This window comes from Plectropomus leopardus, chromosome 1 (genome assembly GCF_026936395.1).
Source record: "Plectropomus leopardus strain MGB_pleo_1.0 chromosome 1, ASM2693639v1, whole genome shotgun sequence".
Classification (NCBI taxonomy): Eukaryota; Metazoa; Chordata; class Actinopteri; order Perciformes; family Serranidae; genus Plectropomus; species Plectropomus leopardus.
Genome location: NC_142176.1, coordinates 29,620,411 through 29,640,243, shown reverse-complemented (window position 1 = coordinate 29,640,243; position 19,833 = coordinate 29,620,411). Strand labels below are relative to the sequence as shown.

Below are 19,833 nucleotides of genomic sequence, written 5' to 3'. Positions count from 1 at the left end.
ACACAACCATTTAAAGTTAAATGTCCCTGCCCCGAGCCAAATCAAAAACCATAACTTCCTTCCCAGTGCTTAAAAAATATTGAAGGGCCTCCCCTTTTTGATCCCCATCAACACACACCTTTTTTCTCCCTTCTGTGGCATCATCCAACTGAATTTATTTAAAATAATTTTATGGTGTATAAATAATGCTAAATAAATTTGTAAGGCCTTGTATGAAATTGTTTTGAACAGGACAGTTATATGGGCTGTGTGTAATAAATGGGGTGCAGTATTTCACTTTTATTAAGTCAAAGTCAGCTTTATTGTCAACTCTGCCATGTCTGTTAGAATCGAAAATATATTTCTCTTCATACTAACGGTGCAAAGAAGTAGAACGACAAAATCAAGGACAAAAAATATATACACACAATGTATACACATAAATATGCTATATATATTTACACATGTGCAATATGGTGCAATGTGGTGGGAGCAAAAGGCAGGTGGATTTTATTGTACCGGGTAATATATTATATACAAGTATGGCAGTAGAAACAGAGTTTATAGTAGTTTATAGTGCAATTTTAGAGAGACAGACATCCGCCGAGTTAGTTACAAAAGTAATATTGAATACTCTTTCCACAGAATGCATCGTGTAACATGTTACTTTGTTTCAGGGCTTAATGCTCAAATATCCCCCATCAGACTGTTTGTTTTGAATAGTGACGTCATCGGGGCACGTGACCTCTTTTTCTTTGCAGCGCTGTGATTGGTCGAGCACAGACGACTCCGCACAGTGGGGCAGGACCACCGAAGCCATTTTATTATTATAACAGCAAAGGTGCAGGTGCATCTATATATTTTTTATAGATACAGTTTTCATTGTAGAGCTCAAGTTACCATGGGACAGTGTGGAATCACGTCATCCAAAACCGTCTTGGTTTTTCTCAATCTCATATTCTGGGTAAGAAAACGACGGCTGTTTGAACAATGTGCAGCAGCAGCAGCAGCAGCAGCGGCAGCAGCATCCCACTGAGGCCAGCAGAGATGAGGGAGAGCGTTAGCAGGCTAGCAAACTGCGCCAGAGATGCGCTGTAGTCCGCAGTTTGGCGACAGACGAGCTGCTTTTGGATCCGGGATATCCACGGACACAGCGTCACTTTTGTAGTGATGGGCACTAACAGGAGAAACAATAATGTGATGGTTAGCCACGGTGTGTCGGCAGCAGCCGCCCACAAGTTGTAGCTATGACGTTATGCAGCAGCTGCCAGGTCCTGCTGAGTTTACCTGCAGTGTTTATCCGAGCCATTGATTATATCATGAAATTAACAGAGATAGATTCATATTTATTGAAAACAAGAAGGATAAACAAAGCTATAAAGCGTTTATCCTGGGAAAAAAAGGGCCATATCATCTCCGAGGATGGCTGAATAAAGCAGGGGTAGCAGGTGGCCCAGTTCATATTGCACCAGTCTGTCTTTGCTATTATTCAGCTGGATCTAGATAAGAAGTGTTGCTTATGTATGAAGTTATGCATATTTTATTTCAGAATTATTTGTTTTTAACAAGTTCTTTAATCTCTTGCCATTATACTGTTCTGTATTGATCTTGAATGGCTCTTTAATGGCATGACCTTGGTTAAATACAGTGTTGCCAGAAGCAACCTGCAAAAGGTTTACAATGCAATCATAATCATTCTGAATGTGAAGGGGAAAAAAGACAAGGGATACTTTGAAAGATCCTACAACATGACAGTATGTAAACCTTCATATGCACTCACACATATGGTTACAACCCAAAAAAATGCATCAACTTCAGAAAATTTGCTGAACTTCTTCAAGTGCTACATAGGAAAAAAAAGTAAGAGATTTAATGAAAAAGTGAAGTATTTTTTGGGCCTAGGAGCAGTCTGGACAGAGTAGGTCTGTGTTTTCAGTCTGCAACAGAAGATGTGTTGAGATTCTGCAGTCCTGATGCCATGGGTGTAGGTTTCAACTTTTGGGCTGACACATATGAAACGGGGCTGTAGGGTCCTCCCTCAGGAGATTTTGAGCATCAGACAATTAATTTCATGCATTCTGTTGAATTCTTCTGCACAAGTTTGTGCTTTTTCTGTATCAGTTCAAGTGGAAATGTCACATTTTGCCAAAATAAAAGTTCCTTGCTACTTTCATGTTATTGTTTTGGAGGGAGACATTTTTGTGCTCTAAATACTGAACTGTCTCCTTTGTCTCCCCCTGAAATCTAAACCTATGCCTGACGCTGTAAATGCTGTAATAGCAGAGCATAGTGGAGGGCTAGTGTGTATAGTTTGACCATGTGCTGGATGTAGTGTGGGCTTGAGCAATTCACAGCACAACAGGCAAATACTAGTGTCTTTAGTTGAACAGCCACTAGTAGCCAATGCAGGCTGCGAAGGAGCAGTGTAGTATACATACAACACACACTGTAATACACTACCAAACTAAAATACTGTGCTGCATAGTAGATTATAATGAAAGGAAAAGTAATCAACAACTAATCATTTAACTAAAAAAAAGGAAATGCTTTATAAGCCATACGTAGTTGAACAGTTAAATGAAATTTTTATTTGAGACCCATAGAGCAAAACCATATATTGATAGTGTAAAAAAAGACAAAAAGAGGAGGCAGATTCTAAATATATTCTCTCACCGTCCCTGTCTGTCTAACTCCTGTCTCTCCATTTTCACTCTGCAGGCTGCAGCTGGAATTTTATGCTACATTGGAGCCTATGTGTTTATCACATATGACGACTATGATCACTTCTTTGAAGATGTGTACACTTTGATTCCTGCAATCATAATAATAGCTGTCGGGACCCTACTCTTCATCATCGGCTTGATTGGCTGCTGTGCAACAATACGTGAAAGCTCCTGCGGTCTTGCTACTGTGAGTGTGGACTACTTTGACTTTAAGATTAAACTGAGTTTCAGAGGAAGAGCACACATGCAACATTTCTGTTACATACTTAAGAGACCACAAAGACGGAACATTTTTCATTTAATGGCACTGAAAGCAGTGTGAAACAATCATTTTATTTAACTCACCGTATTAGCGAGCCTCTGATCAGTGTGTCTTTGTTGTCATTTCAGTTTGCTGCCATTCTGCTGCTGGTGTTTGTAACAGAGTGTGTGGTGGTGGTGCTTGGCTACATATACAGGGCAAAGGTAAACACTGTCTCACTGGAATCATTGGACTACACGAGTAGTTTCGCAAGTACTGGGAAATGAAAGTGGGGCTAAGTTTGCAGCATTTGATCAGATGCTCTCAAATAGTAACATTTGCATCTGTATGTGTGATTTGTTTCAGATTGTTTCACATAGAAAATAAAATTGAATTCATAGCATTAGGTTAAAAAAATATTGTTGCATCCTGTTATCGTTTCAAAACTTCCTTGGCTATGACTAATTAATGTTGATTTGTTTAAATGTGCTCATGTATTTCAAATCCCCTTTGTGTAAGAGTGTTACCTAAGGGCTTACATTGTAAATTAGTTTTATAATACTGTGAAAAACTGTCCCTTAGAGATAATATATGAAAATTACAGTCACTGAACAGGGACAGTAACAGCTGCTGTGCTTTTGCTTCAGGTGGAAGATGAGGTGAATCACTCGATCCAGAAGGTTTACAACGAATACAACGGCACCAACACTGATGCTCCCAGCCGTGCTATCGACTATGTGCAGAGGCAGGTGAGGAAGAGAGTCCTTCCCATCAAACATATTTTTTTCCCGGCTAAAATCCAAATGTGAACAGACATTTCAGTTTTGATGAAAACTGACATTTTTTTTTTTTTTAAAAAAAGTATATTATTTTCATGTATGCATATTACAGAGTGTGAAACACATTTTTAATTGTAGTCTTTACTCTAGACTCTTTTTCTCTCTCTGTTCTTCTCTTAGCTTCACTGCTGTGGCATTCACAACTACTCTGACTGGAGGAACACGCGCTGGTTTAAGGAATCCAAGAATAACAGTGTCCCAGTCAGCTGCTGTCAGCCCAGCATCAGCAACTGTACCGGCACTCTTACTCGACCAGCAGATCTTTACCAAGAGGTACAAAAAAAAAAAAAAAAAGATGCTCAAATTTAGGGCTGTACTCACTAAAACCACAGAACTAAGTTTAAGTTATGAATGAAAAATGTATTTTTTCTCTGGCACAAACAGATGTAAAATGTAAAAGGTTGTTGTTTTAAGAAATGTTGATATGCCTTTTGAAACTTGATTTTTTTTTTTGTCGTAGGGTTGTGAAGCTCTGGTAGTGAAGAAGTTAAAGGAGATCATGATGTATGTCATATGGGCTGCACTTACTTTTGCATCTATACAGGTAAGGAAGATACGGAGTGTGGCATGATCAGTGGGGGAAACAGAAAAAAAAATCTTAGTTGAACTCAGCAATGCAGCAACAAAAGTGGTCGGGACAGGTTTCAGAAGTTAAACAATCACAATAACAATAAGCCTCTTATTTTTGGTAGTAAATATACAAAGGTAAATATTAATAAAATTAAAGTTCTAGTGTGTAGAATTGATATTTTTTATCTAAAGACAATGAGAGGAACTCCCGCACAAAACAATGTAGTTGTTTTTCACTCAGTAAATATGTCAGCAGTAAGTGGGACAGTTTGTGAGAGTTTCTCTCTTTGTCTTTAGATTGTCCCGTCCTCCGACACACCTGTCACACATTCAGGTGTGCAGAGATTTTCTTCAGCAATTTCAAAGATAACTTTGCAGAAATGGATGACAATAGAATAAACATGATCTGTTTTCATGATCACCATGTTGCACCAGCATGTTTCTATAGTAGCCCTGAATGGACAAACCAAAAACTGCCTCTACAGAGGGCCATTTGCCTTTCCATTTTTATGTTATATTTATGATGAAGCCCCTCCACGACGAGCTGAACAGCATCAGAGAAACACAGATTTGTAACTGGAAACTGCTTTATTTAATGTTTTTACCAGTTTTAATTGCCTGCTCTGTTTGTGGATAATTCGGCTCCCAGTAAAAATCGCCTTAACAATTAACACAGAATCAAAATTGGGAGTTCCCACCAGGCACACGGGGGAAGTTTCAGCTGGTTGCAATTTGCACTCTTCACTTTAATACAAAATCCGATAATTATCTGTTTTTTACTTGCAAATGAGTGGTTTAAATAATACAGATGAACCGCGGATGCATATAAACCTGTCCAATTGTCTGACCGCTGTTCTGTTGTTGTAAAGCAGAAAACTGGGAGTCTGGAGTTGTTATAATCCAAATCAGTTGTATTTTGGAGGAAAGATGGGAACGCAATACTAAAACCAAGACGGGACTATAGGCAGGTGGAGTAATTTACACTGCGGGGGAATCATTCACAACAAACCGCAGCCTCATTGCAGAAAAACCACACATCTTATTCCATGACTGTATTTAAATTAGGCCAAAAGCATGTTTATTGGGAGCATAATTAAAGCAGCAGTCATCTTTGTTGGTACAAGCTGATCTGACAGAAGCTCTGACCTAATTGTGTCAAAGGATTTTTTAGTGTGTTAAACAGCTCAGCATGCTTGCCGCTGACCAGGAAACCCCTTCTCCCAAAGCAGCGATTAAGACAACATGGCCTATCATTTAATATTAAACTCAAGGATACTCATCATAACACACCATGCATCCTGGATGTGTGAAAAGATGATGGTCCTCACATTATTTGCTTACACAGTGTGAATTCCCATAGAAGCATCGAGTTGAAAAAAATCAATCATTCCACAAGATCAGGATGCTTTTTTTAGAGTTAGAATAGCATGTGATCAGTAGTTATTGCTTTTTGATAACATTTGCATTATTTCCTGCCCAATAACAGCTTTTCATCTGTTCCCCTCCTGTGTGCCTGCAGATGCTGGGCATGCTCTGTGCCTGCGTGGTGCTGTGCAGGAGGAGTCATGACCCGGCGTACGAGCTGCTGGTCACAACCAACAGCTATGCATGAAGAACGCAGCCCAACCAACGAAGCACTCGAAAAATCAAAAGGAGCGTCACCAGACATGTCCACAGTAGATTTCAGCTGTAGTTATATAAGCTCAAGCACACCTTGCACAATTCATGATAAAGTAGCGAACACTGATGATGTGGTTTGGGTGGGTGGGAGCTTCAAGGGGAAAACAGTTATTTATTGACATGCTTTGTAAGTAACTTTAAATGCTCTTTTTTTCCTCTCCTTACAAATATTGAAATATTTACAGAAGCCAAAGTTGTATATGGCTAATTGACATTATTGATGTTGATGCAGATTTTTTTTTCTTTGAATTGTGGTTTTGTAGAATTTGGGCTCATCCCCAGTAAGGATGATGAGAAGTAAATGAGAGCAAAATGTGTGAAATTATGGATGGGATTATTGTATGGAATGTATTTCCTGGTGTGTTAGTTTGCACTACGGCTGGAGCTCTGGAGATACTGTATTTCATGGTTGTGAATGGAAAATCTATACTAAAACAAACTTGTACACTGTTCTTAAGAACCCGGTTTGACCAGATTTTGTGAAAATGTAAAAATGTTTTACCATAGACAGATCAGATTCAGTGTATTTTATCTCAGTCATTTTTGTTTGCGGATCAGCTCTGCGTTTTGTCTCTCAAAGCCATGATTGGTAGAAAGACTTCTTCATATTCACAAATATTCAGGTTGTGAATAATGTACAGTCTGTTTTGGTGTGGATAGTCACTGAATCAGGCTTCAATAGTGAGGCATCGCCAATTATATAAATTGTGGATGAACCTTTTAGACTTCAGTGCTTTTAGTAGGAGTATTACCAGTGTTATCGGAAGACCTGTGTATGTGTAGACTCAGTTTGTTACAGTCAGAGACTTCCCTCTGTTTAGTTTGTCAGTTATAAACCTGCTATAAAGAATTACAACACATTATTTTATACATTGTTGTGAAATTGTGCACCGTTTTGATATTTTTGAGCTGTTAAGTTGACCCCTAGATATTTAGCTGCTGTAGTGCCGCAGAAAAAACAATGATGAACAAAATTGTGTATAGACTGGAGAAGAGGCAGGGGACAAATAAACTCATACATTTCAACTGGACTTGTTTAATTTCCATTTTATCCACATGCTCTTACATGAAAGTGAACATGTTACCAGTTAATCCATACTAACAGGCAAGGATTTGATAGTTCATCAGTGACATGAAAATATATATTAATTTTTAAAAACATTTTTAAACAAGTAGCTATGACATCATTTGACAGATGTGAAAAAATAGTTTCTTATATAAAGGTAATTTTTGTATTTTGATCTTCATCAGCTGCTACCACCATACAGCAGTAGGCCTCTCTAAGCAGCTGAAGGTCTACCCTGTGGCCACAGAAAATTCTTAATGTGCAGCAGACATATAATTACTGGTATCTTCCTCAGCTCACAAACATACAAAGAAGAAGTAATTGTACATGCTGAACCTAAGAAACAAAAACAAATGAGATGCAAAGCACCGCCTGCTGGCAGCAGAAAAACCGAAGTGGTACTCAGGAATTTAAAATCAATCTAATTCTCTATCTGTTTTTTAAATTTGTTATTACTACAATTTAGACTCAGTCTATGGATAATAGCTCGAAGTTTCTAGAGTGTGTTTTAAATGCGCTAGGCTCCAGAGACCACTATAGAGCTCAGCTGTCTCGCAGTGTCACCTGTCATGACCATAGGTGTTTAAATGGAATACCCCATGTAGGAAAACAACAATGCGCATGCGCAAAGCCTGCCAATTAGAACGAATGGCACGCATTTGATGCCAGGTGGGGCTGATTACCTGCTGCCCCGCTGCCTCGTAGTTTGCAAAAGATTTTATGTCTTCAAAATAATTCATATCATGAATGATGAGGATTATCTGCAGCACACATATGGCATTCTGTCTTTTGAAGAAAAACTTGGCATTAAACTCCTCGGTGCTCTCCAGCCACGGGACTTTGTTTACACCAAACCAAGATTTAATTTACAGGGTCGTTGTGGAGGAACTAGCCTATAAGCTAGCCAGAGAAGACGTCGTTTTTTTTTTTTGTTGTTTTTGTTTCCCGTGTGTGTTATTCGGAGACACTAAAAGGTTTTAAGGATCTCCAACATATTTCTCAGAGGATTATGAGACGTGAAAGCAGCAGGACAATGCTGTAAAGTTGGGCGAGTTTAACAGCGCAAACATCGCTACTGCAACGGACAACGCAAACTGGGACTTGAGGAAAACAGGTACGTGCCCTGCCGGGTTAAAAGGCTGCCTGTGTCGAGCTGTGTGGGGAAGTTGAAATACCACAATATGTCAAAATGTAAGTGTGTAATTATCATGCTTTGCATCCGTCCAAAGTAGCTGTTTCAACATGCTACACCATTTTCCACCTCAAAACTCTGCCGCTAACGCCATACGCGCTTGACTTCATTTAATGCTAACTTATGGATTACAACATCAAATTGTGCTAAACCAAACAGCTGGGCCTACATTTTCTGAAACTTGTTTTTGCTTGCTTTAGATTCACGCTGGAAATGTGCCATACTGTAAGAGCAATGACACTGGAAGCCATTCTAAAACATACTAAATGTTTCAGTTATCCATCGAAAATTTCAGCACCAGATAGTTTCTTTCTTCTGTCCGATGAAAGTGTGCTGCACAGCATGAGAGAGCATCAGGAGTTTTCCAGCTGTGCAGTACATTAGGTAACAGCAGCAATGTAGCCTAATATATTTTTATGACAAGGTAATCATTAATAAATAATAGTCTCAGTTTGGATATCATTTGAGAAAACTTTACTGTGTTAAGAAGCAAGGAGTAATTTGCTCAATTAGCCTCTGCCTACCTAAGGATGCCAGCTTTTCAAGTCATGTTCAGAAATCAAGTTACATGTTTGGGCATTATCTCACATCTTTGAAGGATCAAAAATGTGAATGTGTTGCATATGAACGAATGGGTGAAGTGGTTTGTGTTTATGTTTATTCATGTGCCTGTGCAAGCTTGACATATGATGCACACTTGCATGTATTTCTCAGCATATGTTTTGGGGTGTAACTTAGTATGTGTTGTAGAACTGTGATAACTGGTTGATTACTCAGTTAATGGAGAGAAAATTCAGCTGAACCTTTTTTGATCATTGAATAGCTGATATTTGCCACTTGTTGGTTGCCTCCCACATGTGAGAAGGTGATGTGTATCTTGGTCATACATGATAATAAATGCTAGTAGCTTTGGACTTTTGGTCTGTTGGTTGGATAAAAAATACAGTTTAAAGACATCATCTTTGGGCTCAAGAAAGTTACGCTGCATTTTACATGATTTTTTAACATCAACGAATCAATCGAGAAAATATAAGATTATTGATAATAAGAATAATCGTTAGTTGCAACCCTGGTGCGCGTCATTCCTCTGTTTATATGTATCTGTATTTCTTGTTTTTTTGTCTGTATTAAGATTTCCTATGGTCTATTATTCAGAATTGGCCCAGATAGTTTCCTGGCACCAGTCCAGTCATCCCGTTCCTCTCCACTGTCCACCAGCCATCATCTCCTCGTTCCAACACTTGGACCATGTCCCCTCTACTGACAGACAACTCATCCCCTTCCTGACCATGCAATATGAACAAAGATAATAAATGTTAGTTACAACCGAGTGACACTAACAAGCCCATCATCATTGAAATCTCTTCATCAAACCTGAATACCTACATTGTCTTTTTAACATACTGTACAATCAGAACAATGATTTTCTTCTATTGACAAATTTGGTTACATGTCTAGCCATAAATCTTAGTATTGCAAATAATACTAAAAAACATCTTCTTAGTAATTACCTGTGCAGCATATTCATATAGTACGATGTAGATGTCTTCATCTGCTGAAACTGTGGCTGATGATGCTGCACGCTGGAGGCCTGGTAGGGGAGCATACCCTTCATCTGAAATGTCAGCTGATGCCAGAGATATTTCAGATTCAAAATTTGAACTTCTTTGAGAAACAAAACTTCATGTATGAAATACATTGTATTGCACATCCTTTTCAATATTTGGAACATGTGCATCCCCCTCAATAAAATGTGAAAACAGAGGAGGACTTTTACTTTAACAGAACTAGAGACATTTGCACCATAAATTGATGCAATAAAGGCACAAAGTGGTGCATAAAAATTTTGCAAAATGCAGGAAATGCAATGTTTGATGCTTAAAGTTCACTGGCAGAGCGCACCGTTACCCCCTTTTTCATAGGTGGCCCCCCAAAATGTTGAAATGAACTCTGTGCCCGTGAATCCCATAGAGTGTATGGTGTTTTTTAAGCACAATAGACTGAATACTACCAAGGAAAGAAAAATGTTCTTTTTTTTGTACTAAGCTTTAGTTTATATAATTTCACCTTGAATTGTGTAAAAAGGATTTATTACTGTAAGTGATTTTAATTTAACACACCTAGCCTTTTTTTTTATAAATGTTATGTTCAGTGTTGAGGTTGCTAAAAGGTCAAATTTGAGCTTGAATTTTAAATATGTCAATCTATATTCCATCTTAAAAGATCTGCTATAGGAACATAAATTGGCTAAAACATGTGTTACTCTCCACAATGAGGTGTAAGAGAGATCTAAAAAGTGAAGGCAATACTTTCACTCACCAAAAGGTGTCAGCACTGATTGTGAGTTGTGAAGACTGTCCACACAGATGCTTACAGGACTTGTAAGAAGGGGATCCGAGCACCTAAGTAATTCAGATCAGGGGAGATATTTAGGATACGCACAGAAATGTTCTGATTTACAGACGAATAGGTCTGAAAAATCAGCTGCACTTGATTCTTTCAGATGTGTAGATTATCTTTTTGGAAGTGTTCAAAACAGAAAAAGGCACTGAAGATAGATGAACCAGGAGGAGACAGCATTTTTTTTGTCTCACCACATCAACCTAGAAGTGTTCACGTGTTATACCCTTAACCCTGGCAGATTGTCCTGTAACAATGCTGTCTCCTACTGATTCCTCCTTCGAGGTGGGTTGTGTCAGACCTCATCATCATCTCTCCTCCTCCTGAGAAATGAGCTTGGCCATTGTGGTCCCTGGACATGTCCGTCTTGTAGTAGCTCTCAAACAATATTGGCTCTGTGAGAGGAAAAGAGAAGTTGCTAATTTGAGATGTGAGGTTAAGACTTGCTCTCTGCCTGTGTGTCCACGGAAAGATAGGTTAAAAGTTGAGTACTGAAACACGTTCTTTTGTAATGGCAACTTTTCTCACTTCTCTCCTCAAATTAGTGGTTTTCTCTTAAGGGGAAAGGACAATCTAAATGTTGAGTAGACTCTTTGTCATTAAACACTTTACCCACCATGACAGCTCACCTGGAGGCCTTGATCCGGTGCTTTTCATCCCTATGAAGTAATTGTTGTCTGTGGTGATGTCACATTGTTCCAGTAGCTTCCTCACCTCCTCGTTTAACTGAAAACAAGGCAATTTCCATTGAAGTCACAACTGTACACAGTTCCGCATAACTCAATTGGTCAACATTTCTATGGTGAGAGACTTTCATTTCAACTGCAGTTATTTATGCTTAAATGAAATAAGGAACTCAACATGCATGAAAGGGGCTTTTGCAAAATCATCTACTAAATGGTTGGCAACATGTGCTGGTCGTTCTTGCTATCAAGAAAGAGTCAACATATCCACAGCCACACTAGCGCCGGACTGTGCTAATCTATATGCCAACACCAGTATGCTATCATGCACAGAGTGCCAGACATAACATGTCAACATTTAGGAACAATGTTTACCATATATACCGACTCAGTTTGGTGTGTTAGCATGCTGACTTTTGCAAATCAGCACATCCTCTTGGGACCATGAAAATATGTATAAAATTTCATAGCAATTCATTCAATAGTTGTTGTGGTTGTTGAGATATTTCAATCTGGACAACAGTGGTGAAGCAACCAACTAAGATTGATATCCATAGAGCCATTACACTACATGCCTATTAAAATTAAATAGATTTGTTTAGGTTAAGCTTTTATAATAGTCTTATATAATAGCCTTAACCAATCTCAATGCTTCTAAAGTTCTAATGATAAATTACTACTAAAATTACCTTTGTATTAGGGGTGTTATGATACATAGATCTGGGTTGATTTATCGATTCAGCAATCCTATGTCATAAATGCAAAGTGTAAACATTGTTACATGTTATACTCTTTAAGATATGCCTTTATTCTGAAATTCCCATGCCATGTATGTGTCATCTCTGTTCAAGCATACCTCTGTCCTAAACAGTCAAACAGTGCGAGTGGCCTAGCACGAGGCATTAAATGGCAAGCCAAGAAAAAGACAATGAGGATATTTTCTGACATTTTCTCATATCAGTTGCATGCTGCTCAGTTGAATCAGATTAAAATCATATTGTTGCAGACTTTGTGATAGAGTATCAGCAAATACTGTTTCATGGTCCAAAGAATCAGTAAACTGTTGTATCATGATGAAAGCTGTGATTGTAATCCCTAATTTTTACATAAGTTTTTAGTTGTTTTTTTTGTTTTTTTTTTAGCAATGCCTGAAAACCAAGCATTTAAGTGAGACACTCACTCCAGAGGGTTCATTTTAGTTTTTATCCATTTAAAACTGAATAAACAAAGAAAATGAGCTCACCTCATCATCTTTGACACATTGCATGGAGAAATGATTGCAGTGGTCCCAAAGAGCACACCTAAGCATGCTGATGCGATCTCCCTCCAGCTGCTGGAACACCTGAGAAACATGTACACAGCAATGATTTCAACAGTATCATTTCCAAGATCATACCAGCAAATTAGAAACTTGACTATTCTCTATTTCCCCCCTTGTCCTTACATCTCATCCTGCTTCATTACTGCACACTGGCAGTATCATCGCACTGTATTAGAAATGCCCCATATGCCAAATGTAACACACTTTGAAAATTGATGATAGATCTTGACTTGTATGATGAAGTATGTTACTGCTTGACTGTTCCATTTTTAGCAAGATCAATGCAAGCAAGATAATGTGTATTTACTCATTGGTCAGGGGTAGGGAGGTGCTGTGAGACAGGATGTGGCATGAGGTCTAGTCTGTGTGGTTAGAGGCCCTTGCTCTGGGCTATGATTACCTTAAACAGCAATGCATGTTGTAAAGCAATATAGTCCATATTACCTCACAGGTGCTTTTGTGTGTTTCTTCCCAGTCCTGACGAACACTTTCTAACTGAACAATGTTAGTGGAGTACAGCTTCTCTGTGAGAGATTAGATTAGTATCATTATAGATAGTTAAAGTTAGAAATGAACCACAGCATTGAACGCAAAGAAGTGTCTTCATTGAGAAATATCAGTCAAATACGCAGGTTAAAAATAGAAATAAGAGATGTGAAACCTGATTCTGGGTCATACCTGCTTCATTGGCTGCCTGTCTGCATTGCTTGGCTCTAGTTCGTACCTGCGAAACATATTACACAGGAAGTGACATGTATGACCATTTTGATAAGTTCTCATCAAAAACTGGAGAGAGTTCATCACATTGAAACATCATCATCATAACATCATAAGGCCCAAAAATGTTAGACGTGTTGGAAATGTTACTTTGGCACCTCTTCTGAATATACAAACATTTGTATATAATGGGGGTCCTTTGGGGATATGTGTAACGCTGAATGTACTTTAAAGGAGCTGTATGCAACATTGAGAGCATATCTATGATTTAGAGTCTGTGGCAGATTTCACGCAGTTCTCAGCATGGAGATGGCTGAGCCAGCAGTTAGTGGTGCTAACTCCATTAATGGTGCTAACAACAGCAACAGTGCTTAAGATTGTTAACCTGGGGGTAGAAGTGGGTGATATATCAAATGAATGTTTCACGGCTTGTTCCATGTGGGATGTATAAAATGATTATATCACATTGAGAATTATTTTTTTTATTTTTTTAAGCTAGTGGCATAAGACTAGCTTCTGTGTTTCAGTTCTCTTGCTTTCTGCTCCCACTCTCTATCTCACACACACACACACACACACACACACACACACACACACACACACACACACAAAGAAAGACTTATAAACAAAATACCTCTCACACACACTCCTCTGCCCATCCAGATATCTCTCTTCTGGGTGATGGTATGAGCAGGCGAGATGTGTGTTACACAGCTCCAGACCACTGAAGTTACTATTAAGTTGCATTTTGCGATCATGGAGCACCAGTGCAACTTGCAAGTTCTATTAATACATGAACTGGAGAGCTGTTAGTTAGTTTACAGCTTACATGAAGTAAATCCTCATGCTTAATTGTGTCGTGGTTATAGTTTAACTTTTTGCCAACCACTATCATCTAACTGTTGACTGGAAGCTTCAAGTCCATAGCAAAACATAAACACTTCTGGCCTGAGTTTTTTTAAAGCACTAGTGCTGTTTGAATTAAACTGAATAGCAGGTGGCACCTTGTATGGCAGCCTCGACCACCAGTGTGTGTGAATGGGTGAATTTGACATGCAGCGCAAAAGCACTATATGAAGTGGGAAGACCAGACAATTGCAAGTCCATTTACCATACAGCTCCTCTAAAGGAAGTGACAATAGCATATACACATTCTTTATACTTCCTCCCTGCTAGATGTTGCATAATTACATCACTTAGCATAATTGCAGAAGAATCCCATCACTCATGTTGACCTGCTGATGGACCTGTTAACTGAAAACTTGAGGTTTGGGGTTCAATGCCAGATGTCTAAATTGAAATTTGGGGTTCAATGCCAGATGTCTAAATTGAAGAATTGAAGTTGACAGTACTTTCGTGAGGTAGCTCATTTCAATATTGTACCTTTTCTGAGTTTTTGGGTGTAGCATTTGTCTTCTCAACTCCCTGTTCTGCCTCATCCGCTTCCCTGCATCTCAGCTCGTAGGTCTTCTTAGACTGGGAGAGACCAAAATAGAAACCAAAAACAATTGAGTTCTACCAAGGACTTAAAGACCTGCGTAATGTTTGCTGTTCATGTTAGTGACGGAAACATGCATCAAATCACAAAGTGAAAATCAGTTCTGTGTGATTACTACCTCCATGGTCCTCTTGTACAAAGAAACCTTTTTCTTCTGAACCTTCTCCATGATGCTTTGAAACTTTAGAGGGAAACAGAAGGGACAAAATTAAGACTTCAAGATTACATGTAATATTTTCATGTACTGTTACTTCTTTTGATACTCACAGTTCCTAAAATGCTGTAGAAACTTCAAACAAAAAGTCCTAGACTTATTCCTAACTTGATATAAAGCAGAAATGCTACAATAACTTGTTGAACTTTCTGTAGGTATAATTTTCACTAATGACTAGAATGTTATTATCATTGTAGGAATGTTAGTCGTCCATGCTTTTTTGGCCATTAATAGGCATTGCAAATACTTATTATCTTATTCTTATTAAGGATTTAAATGACCATAGGCTTACAATAGGTTTACACAGATAAAGAGTAATAATCCATGTATGCCTCAAGTTAGAGTAAACCATCAAATCTAACATTATGTTCATCAGGGCAGTGGAACCTCACCTCTATATGTTTACAACAAGTCAGTTGTTAAGCAACACAGATTGCCCAGTACCTTCTTCCTCTGCTCTTTCTGCCGTTCTCTGAATGTCTCAATCTTTTTCACCTCCTCTTTCAATATATCAGATAGTTGGATGTGAAAGTTACCGATGTTTTCGATTTCTGCAGCAATAAAACAAAATGAATCAACTCTAAACTTTGCAAAACAACAGTGCAGAAACAAACAGTTGCAGCGGTATTATGTGCTTTGGTTTGGATTTCTCCATGACTTACGTGATTTTAATAGTTCAAAGGATGCTCTCAAGGTGCTGGAAAAACAGTGCACATTTAAGATCAGACATAATGTAGTGCATTTTCTGTAGGGCACAAAGAGGAAAATGATCTTTGCAAACTTAAAACAAACAACATTTATCTCCCAACATTTTTAAATTCCCCCAGGGCTGTTACTCAGCATCTTATTTTTGACTAATGTGTTCCTTCCTATTTCTTTCCAAGAACACATACACAACAAATAAGTTCAGTACAGCTTTACTGTCTATATGCTGATGACTAAGCAGCTACACCAGCACAGTTAGGGAAACAATACCATCAAGATCGCCTTTCTGGTATTTGCTGAAAGAGTGTAAACTGTGGCTCATTATTTTACAGACAGCATGGAGATTCAATCCCTGCCATCCAGACTTTTTACCTCAAAATCTCACAGAGCTCTGAAAAAGCCTTTTGCTTTTAATGTCTAAAATAGCATTTCTTTATGTTAGAGCCTTTTGTTTCTGTTGTCACTTTTAGAGTGTAATCAGCTCTGTGGCAGGCGGCTGACACGACAGAGACAGGAAACTAGCTTCAGATAATGACCTACTGTATAGTGAGAGAGGGGTCGCTTCTGTAGGTGCTAATCACACACACACACATACACACATACACATACACATACACACACACACACACACACACACACACACACACACGGCCTGTCACAGACAGAAATGTGTTTCCCCTAAAGAAAATATGACTCACAGACGCCTGACTGATGTGTTATATTATGTGTTGTAGGTCAGTTTTAGCATCAGCATTTAATGAATCACATTGTTCTTCAACAAAATTAATGCATAACCCTTGTCACACTCATATAGAAAGGATATTGTATGTGTGTAAAGTTATTGACCTCATAGCCTTGAGACTCTGAATGCCAGTCGATGTGTTTACCTGATCTCTGTGTGTCCTCCAGCTTTGCGAGCAATAGTCACCAATTCCTTCCCATACTTCTCCTCTGCTAGAGCCCTGTGTAGTATGAACAAAGATGCATCACACTGCAGCCTGGAATTTGTGTTTTAGTATTTAATATAAAACTGTACCGTTTTGTTCTTGTCCTAATAAGCAGCACATTCTGCATCATTATATCTTGTCATTATAGTTTGCACAGATACCATTATTTGCACCTTTCACTCTGTTGCTGTGGAAGCTTTTGTGGCTTGGCTCTTTGTCATGAAGTTACATTCACTTTCCCTTTACAGTTCAATGTTTTATGTCCCTACAGATCAATGAGGTAGTAGTAACATAAATGTATTTTCCCTTGATGATACAATGTTCTTCAATGGCATGATCTATCCTTTATTTTGTCCAGGACCTTGTTCTAGATTTTAATACATTAATCCACAGTTATAATTTACTCCTCGTCTTAGTTATCAGCCTTAAGTGGTGGTGCTGAGTATTTGTGTCTCACAGAAAGAAGTCTTGTCATTCATTGACGCACTAAACTTTAATTATAGGAGTCTCTTAAAATCAGCTAAATAGTTCATCTTTTGTGATGCAAATGAGTTTGGGATTACTTGTAGAAATGAAATATGCTTTTCGGGACCTTTATTTAAAGATATTATCATCCAAGCCATACTGTCTAGGGATGAAATTTAAACTTCTGTTTTGTCATGATAATAACAAAAACTCCAGTAGCCTACTAATAATAGCCTGTATATAGAGATATTCATCTTATTGTTTCATGGTGTCCACAATACCACAATTATCACAAATATTTGCATTGGTTGCTTTTACAAAATTTCCACAAACCCCAAGTTTTGGTTTCAGTAATACACACTTATGCTACCTCATCTTAAAAAGGTCCTCCACATCTTTGCACATTTGCCTTCCATCTCGTAACCTTTGGATCACAGCGTCATACCCGGCATGACAAGTGAAATCAGACCCCTGTATTAGGAAGAAATAGAATAAGCTTAGAGAAATACTGCGATGAACAGCATTGCTCAACAACTGTTGCAACACATCCTTGAGTCAATCCTGGACACACTATGCGGTAAAAATGCAGAACTAGCTCTACCAAAAATAGTTGTATGCGACATGTTAACATACACCTTACTTCATAAAACTGCCCTTATGAAGACAGCAGTAGTCTGAGACAGCACTGTAGCTTAAATACTGAGGAAAGACTTGTAGCACAGGATAGAGACAGTTTGTGGAAACTCAAGATTTCAACAATGATATTTTTACTTTTTGATCCTTACACTCTAAATTTGGGCTAATTTAGGACTACAAAAAAAATGTAGTTTACTTCCCATGCCAATTCTACATAAATAACCTGAAGATCAATTACTGTATGATTGTGAAGATACCAGATACAACTTCAGCAAAGCACGAGACCACAGAAATAGACTCACCCAGAAAGCATCTTTAAACATCAAAGGTGTCATCTTAGTTGTTACTTCCTTGACCTGAACACAGTTGCTTTCTTCAATGTGAACTCCTCTTACAGGACTCCTCTCTAATGTTAATAATTGCCCATCAGCAAGTTAAATGTAGTTGCTGGTATACTTGGCCGAATAAACTATGCTTTAAAACTGTGAGTGGCCTGAACGTCCGGAGTCATATTGAATGAGGAAGAGCTTCTGTCCCATGATGTCACTGACCACAGTCAGCTCAGCCCATGTGAGACTGTATCTCTTTCACTATCGCTTATCACTTATCGCAATACTGGGACTTGTGGCTGATGGCTTACCTGTGTTTAGAAAGTGTCTATAGTTTCCTTGTTGTATAATGAATATGCCCCTTATTATGTCTTATTATTCAAATAATTATACAATATATATTACACAATATACAGTAATACACATGTATTTGCATGTGTGATAAATGTGGTATTTATTATTTGTCTGATAGCTTTTCTTTCGTTTTGATTCATTCTTTCATTTTTTCTGCACCTTTAGGTGGGTTACAGGATCCAAGTATTTCTGATCATAATTATGATGAATCATTCTTCATTATTTTTTTCTCCAAAACTTTGTTGCACAAACATTTTAATCCCACTGTTTTGCACATTCATGTGTTGACCACAAGGGAGAGACACAGACCTTTCTAAAACAAATATCAAACCAACCGCAGTACTTAAGTATTACTGGGATCAAACCCTCCCATCACACAGAGTCAGTTCTTACATCTCCACAGGGGTCAGGCATAAAATCCAAAATCTCTCGATCCAGTTGTGATGAATACAAATCTGTGCCTCGGGCATCTCTCCAGGAACACATGGAGACACGTGAATGAGCACACAGAGGCTCATTATTGATTTTCAAAGTGAGGAGAAGGACACACTGTGGTGTCTCTCACCAGTCGCTCAATGAGATGTGTGAAAATCTTTGACTCTCTCACAAAGCTCGGGGATCATTCTGTCACACACCTAACGACATGTTAAAGGGACAGTACAAATCAATGCAGCCAACTGAGGATATTGAAGTGTATTTTTTTCACTGTTTCATATTTGTGCTTTTTACAAAATGATAAAGTGCTTTGAGTTGCAATTCCGCATGAATTGCACCTGCCAGACATATTTGTGATTTATTGATTGACCGGCGAATTATTTATTCAAGAGCAATATTGCGGTCCTGTGGAAACCATTACCTCCAAACTATAACCTTTTCATGAATTAATTAAAAAAACAGTTCTTTTGTTTGAGACACACCACCCTCAATAAAAACATGAAAGTAGCAGAGGACATTGATTTTGACTAAATTAAAGACATTTACACCATAAATTAATGAAGAGGGGGGCATTCTGATAAACTGGTATGCTTGCAGTATCTTGGAAAAATGACAAGGCCAGGTTTAGAGGTCCAGTGTGTAGCATTTAGTGGCATCTAGCGGTGAGATTGCAAATTGCAATCAACTAAAACTTCTCCTGAGAACAAGTGTGTAAGAAAAGTATAGTGGCCGATGTGACAATATGAATGGTCCTATCTAGAGCCAGTGTCTGGTTTTTGATCATTCTGGGCTGCTGTAGAAATGACATGGCGTATTCTGTGAGAGAATACTTGCTTTGT

The 19,833-nt window shown here is 38.3% G+C and overlaps 2 protein-coding genes and 2 long non-coding RNA genes across 6 annotated transcripts in view; 2 read left to right on the top strand and 2 right to left on the bottom strand.

The window, feature by feature from the left end:
• Positions 1-277: 277 nt before the first annotated feature.
• Positions 278-3,138, bottom strand: LOC148190441 (uncharacterized). The gene is made up of 2 exons (XR_015776927.1): positions 3,048-3,138; positions 278-1,156 (listed from the first exon to the last, which is right to left on the bottom strand). It is a non-coding gene; the product is annotated as an uncharacterized LOC148190441 (long non-coding RNA).
• Positions 811-7,063, top strand: tspan3b (tetraspanin 3b). The gene is made up of 7 exons (XM_042511194.2): positions 811-943; positions 2,698-2,889; positions 3,093-3,167; positions 3,591-3,692; positions 3,903-4,055; positions 4,243-4,326; positions 5,872-7,063. Exons 1-7 carry the CDS (start codon positions 881-883, stop codon positions 5,962-5,964), a joined length of 762 nt encoding a protein of 253 aa, XP_042367128.1. The 5' UTR covers positions 811-880; the 3' UTR covers positions 5,965-7,063.
• On the bottom strand, positions 7,049-18,400 carry LOC121961158 (proline-serine-threonine phosphatase-interacting protein 1-like). Of its 2 annotated transcripts, none has more exons than XM_088079582.1 (15): positions 18,179-18,400; positions 17,611-17,711; positions 16,716-16,790; positions 15,786-15,868; positions 15,568-15,674; positions 15,028-15,090; positions 14,795-14,887; positions 13,373-13,418; positions 13,139-13,218; positions 12,617-12,715; positions 11,320-11,416; positions 10,992-11,085; positions 10,610-10,692; positions 9,802-9,917; positions 7,049-9,573 (listed from the first exon to the last, which is right to left on the bottom strand). In XM_088079582.1, exons 1-15 carry the CDS (start codon positions 18,209-18,211, stop codon positions 9,442-9,444), a joined length of 1,302 nt encoding a protein of 433 aa, XP_087935708.1. In that variant the 5' UTR covers positions 18,212-18,400; the 3' UTR covers positions 7,049-9,441. The 2 variants fall into 2 exon arrangements, with proteins under 2 accessions (XP_087935708.1, XP_042367009.1); XM_042511075.2 differs by having other exon boundaries at positions 15,786-15,820.
• LOC148190440 (uncharacterized) overlaps positions 7,802-19,833 on the top strand; it is a 114,981-nt gene continuing 102,949 nt past the window's right edge. For both annotated transcript variants that reach the window (XR_015776926.1, XR_015776925.1), the window contains exon 1: positions 7,802-8,212. This is a non-coding gene — a long non-coding RNA (uncharacterized LOC148190440). The remainder of the gene's footprint in view (positions 8,213-19,833) is intronic.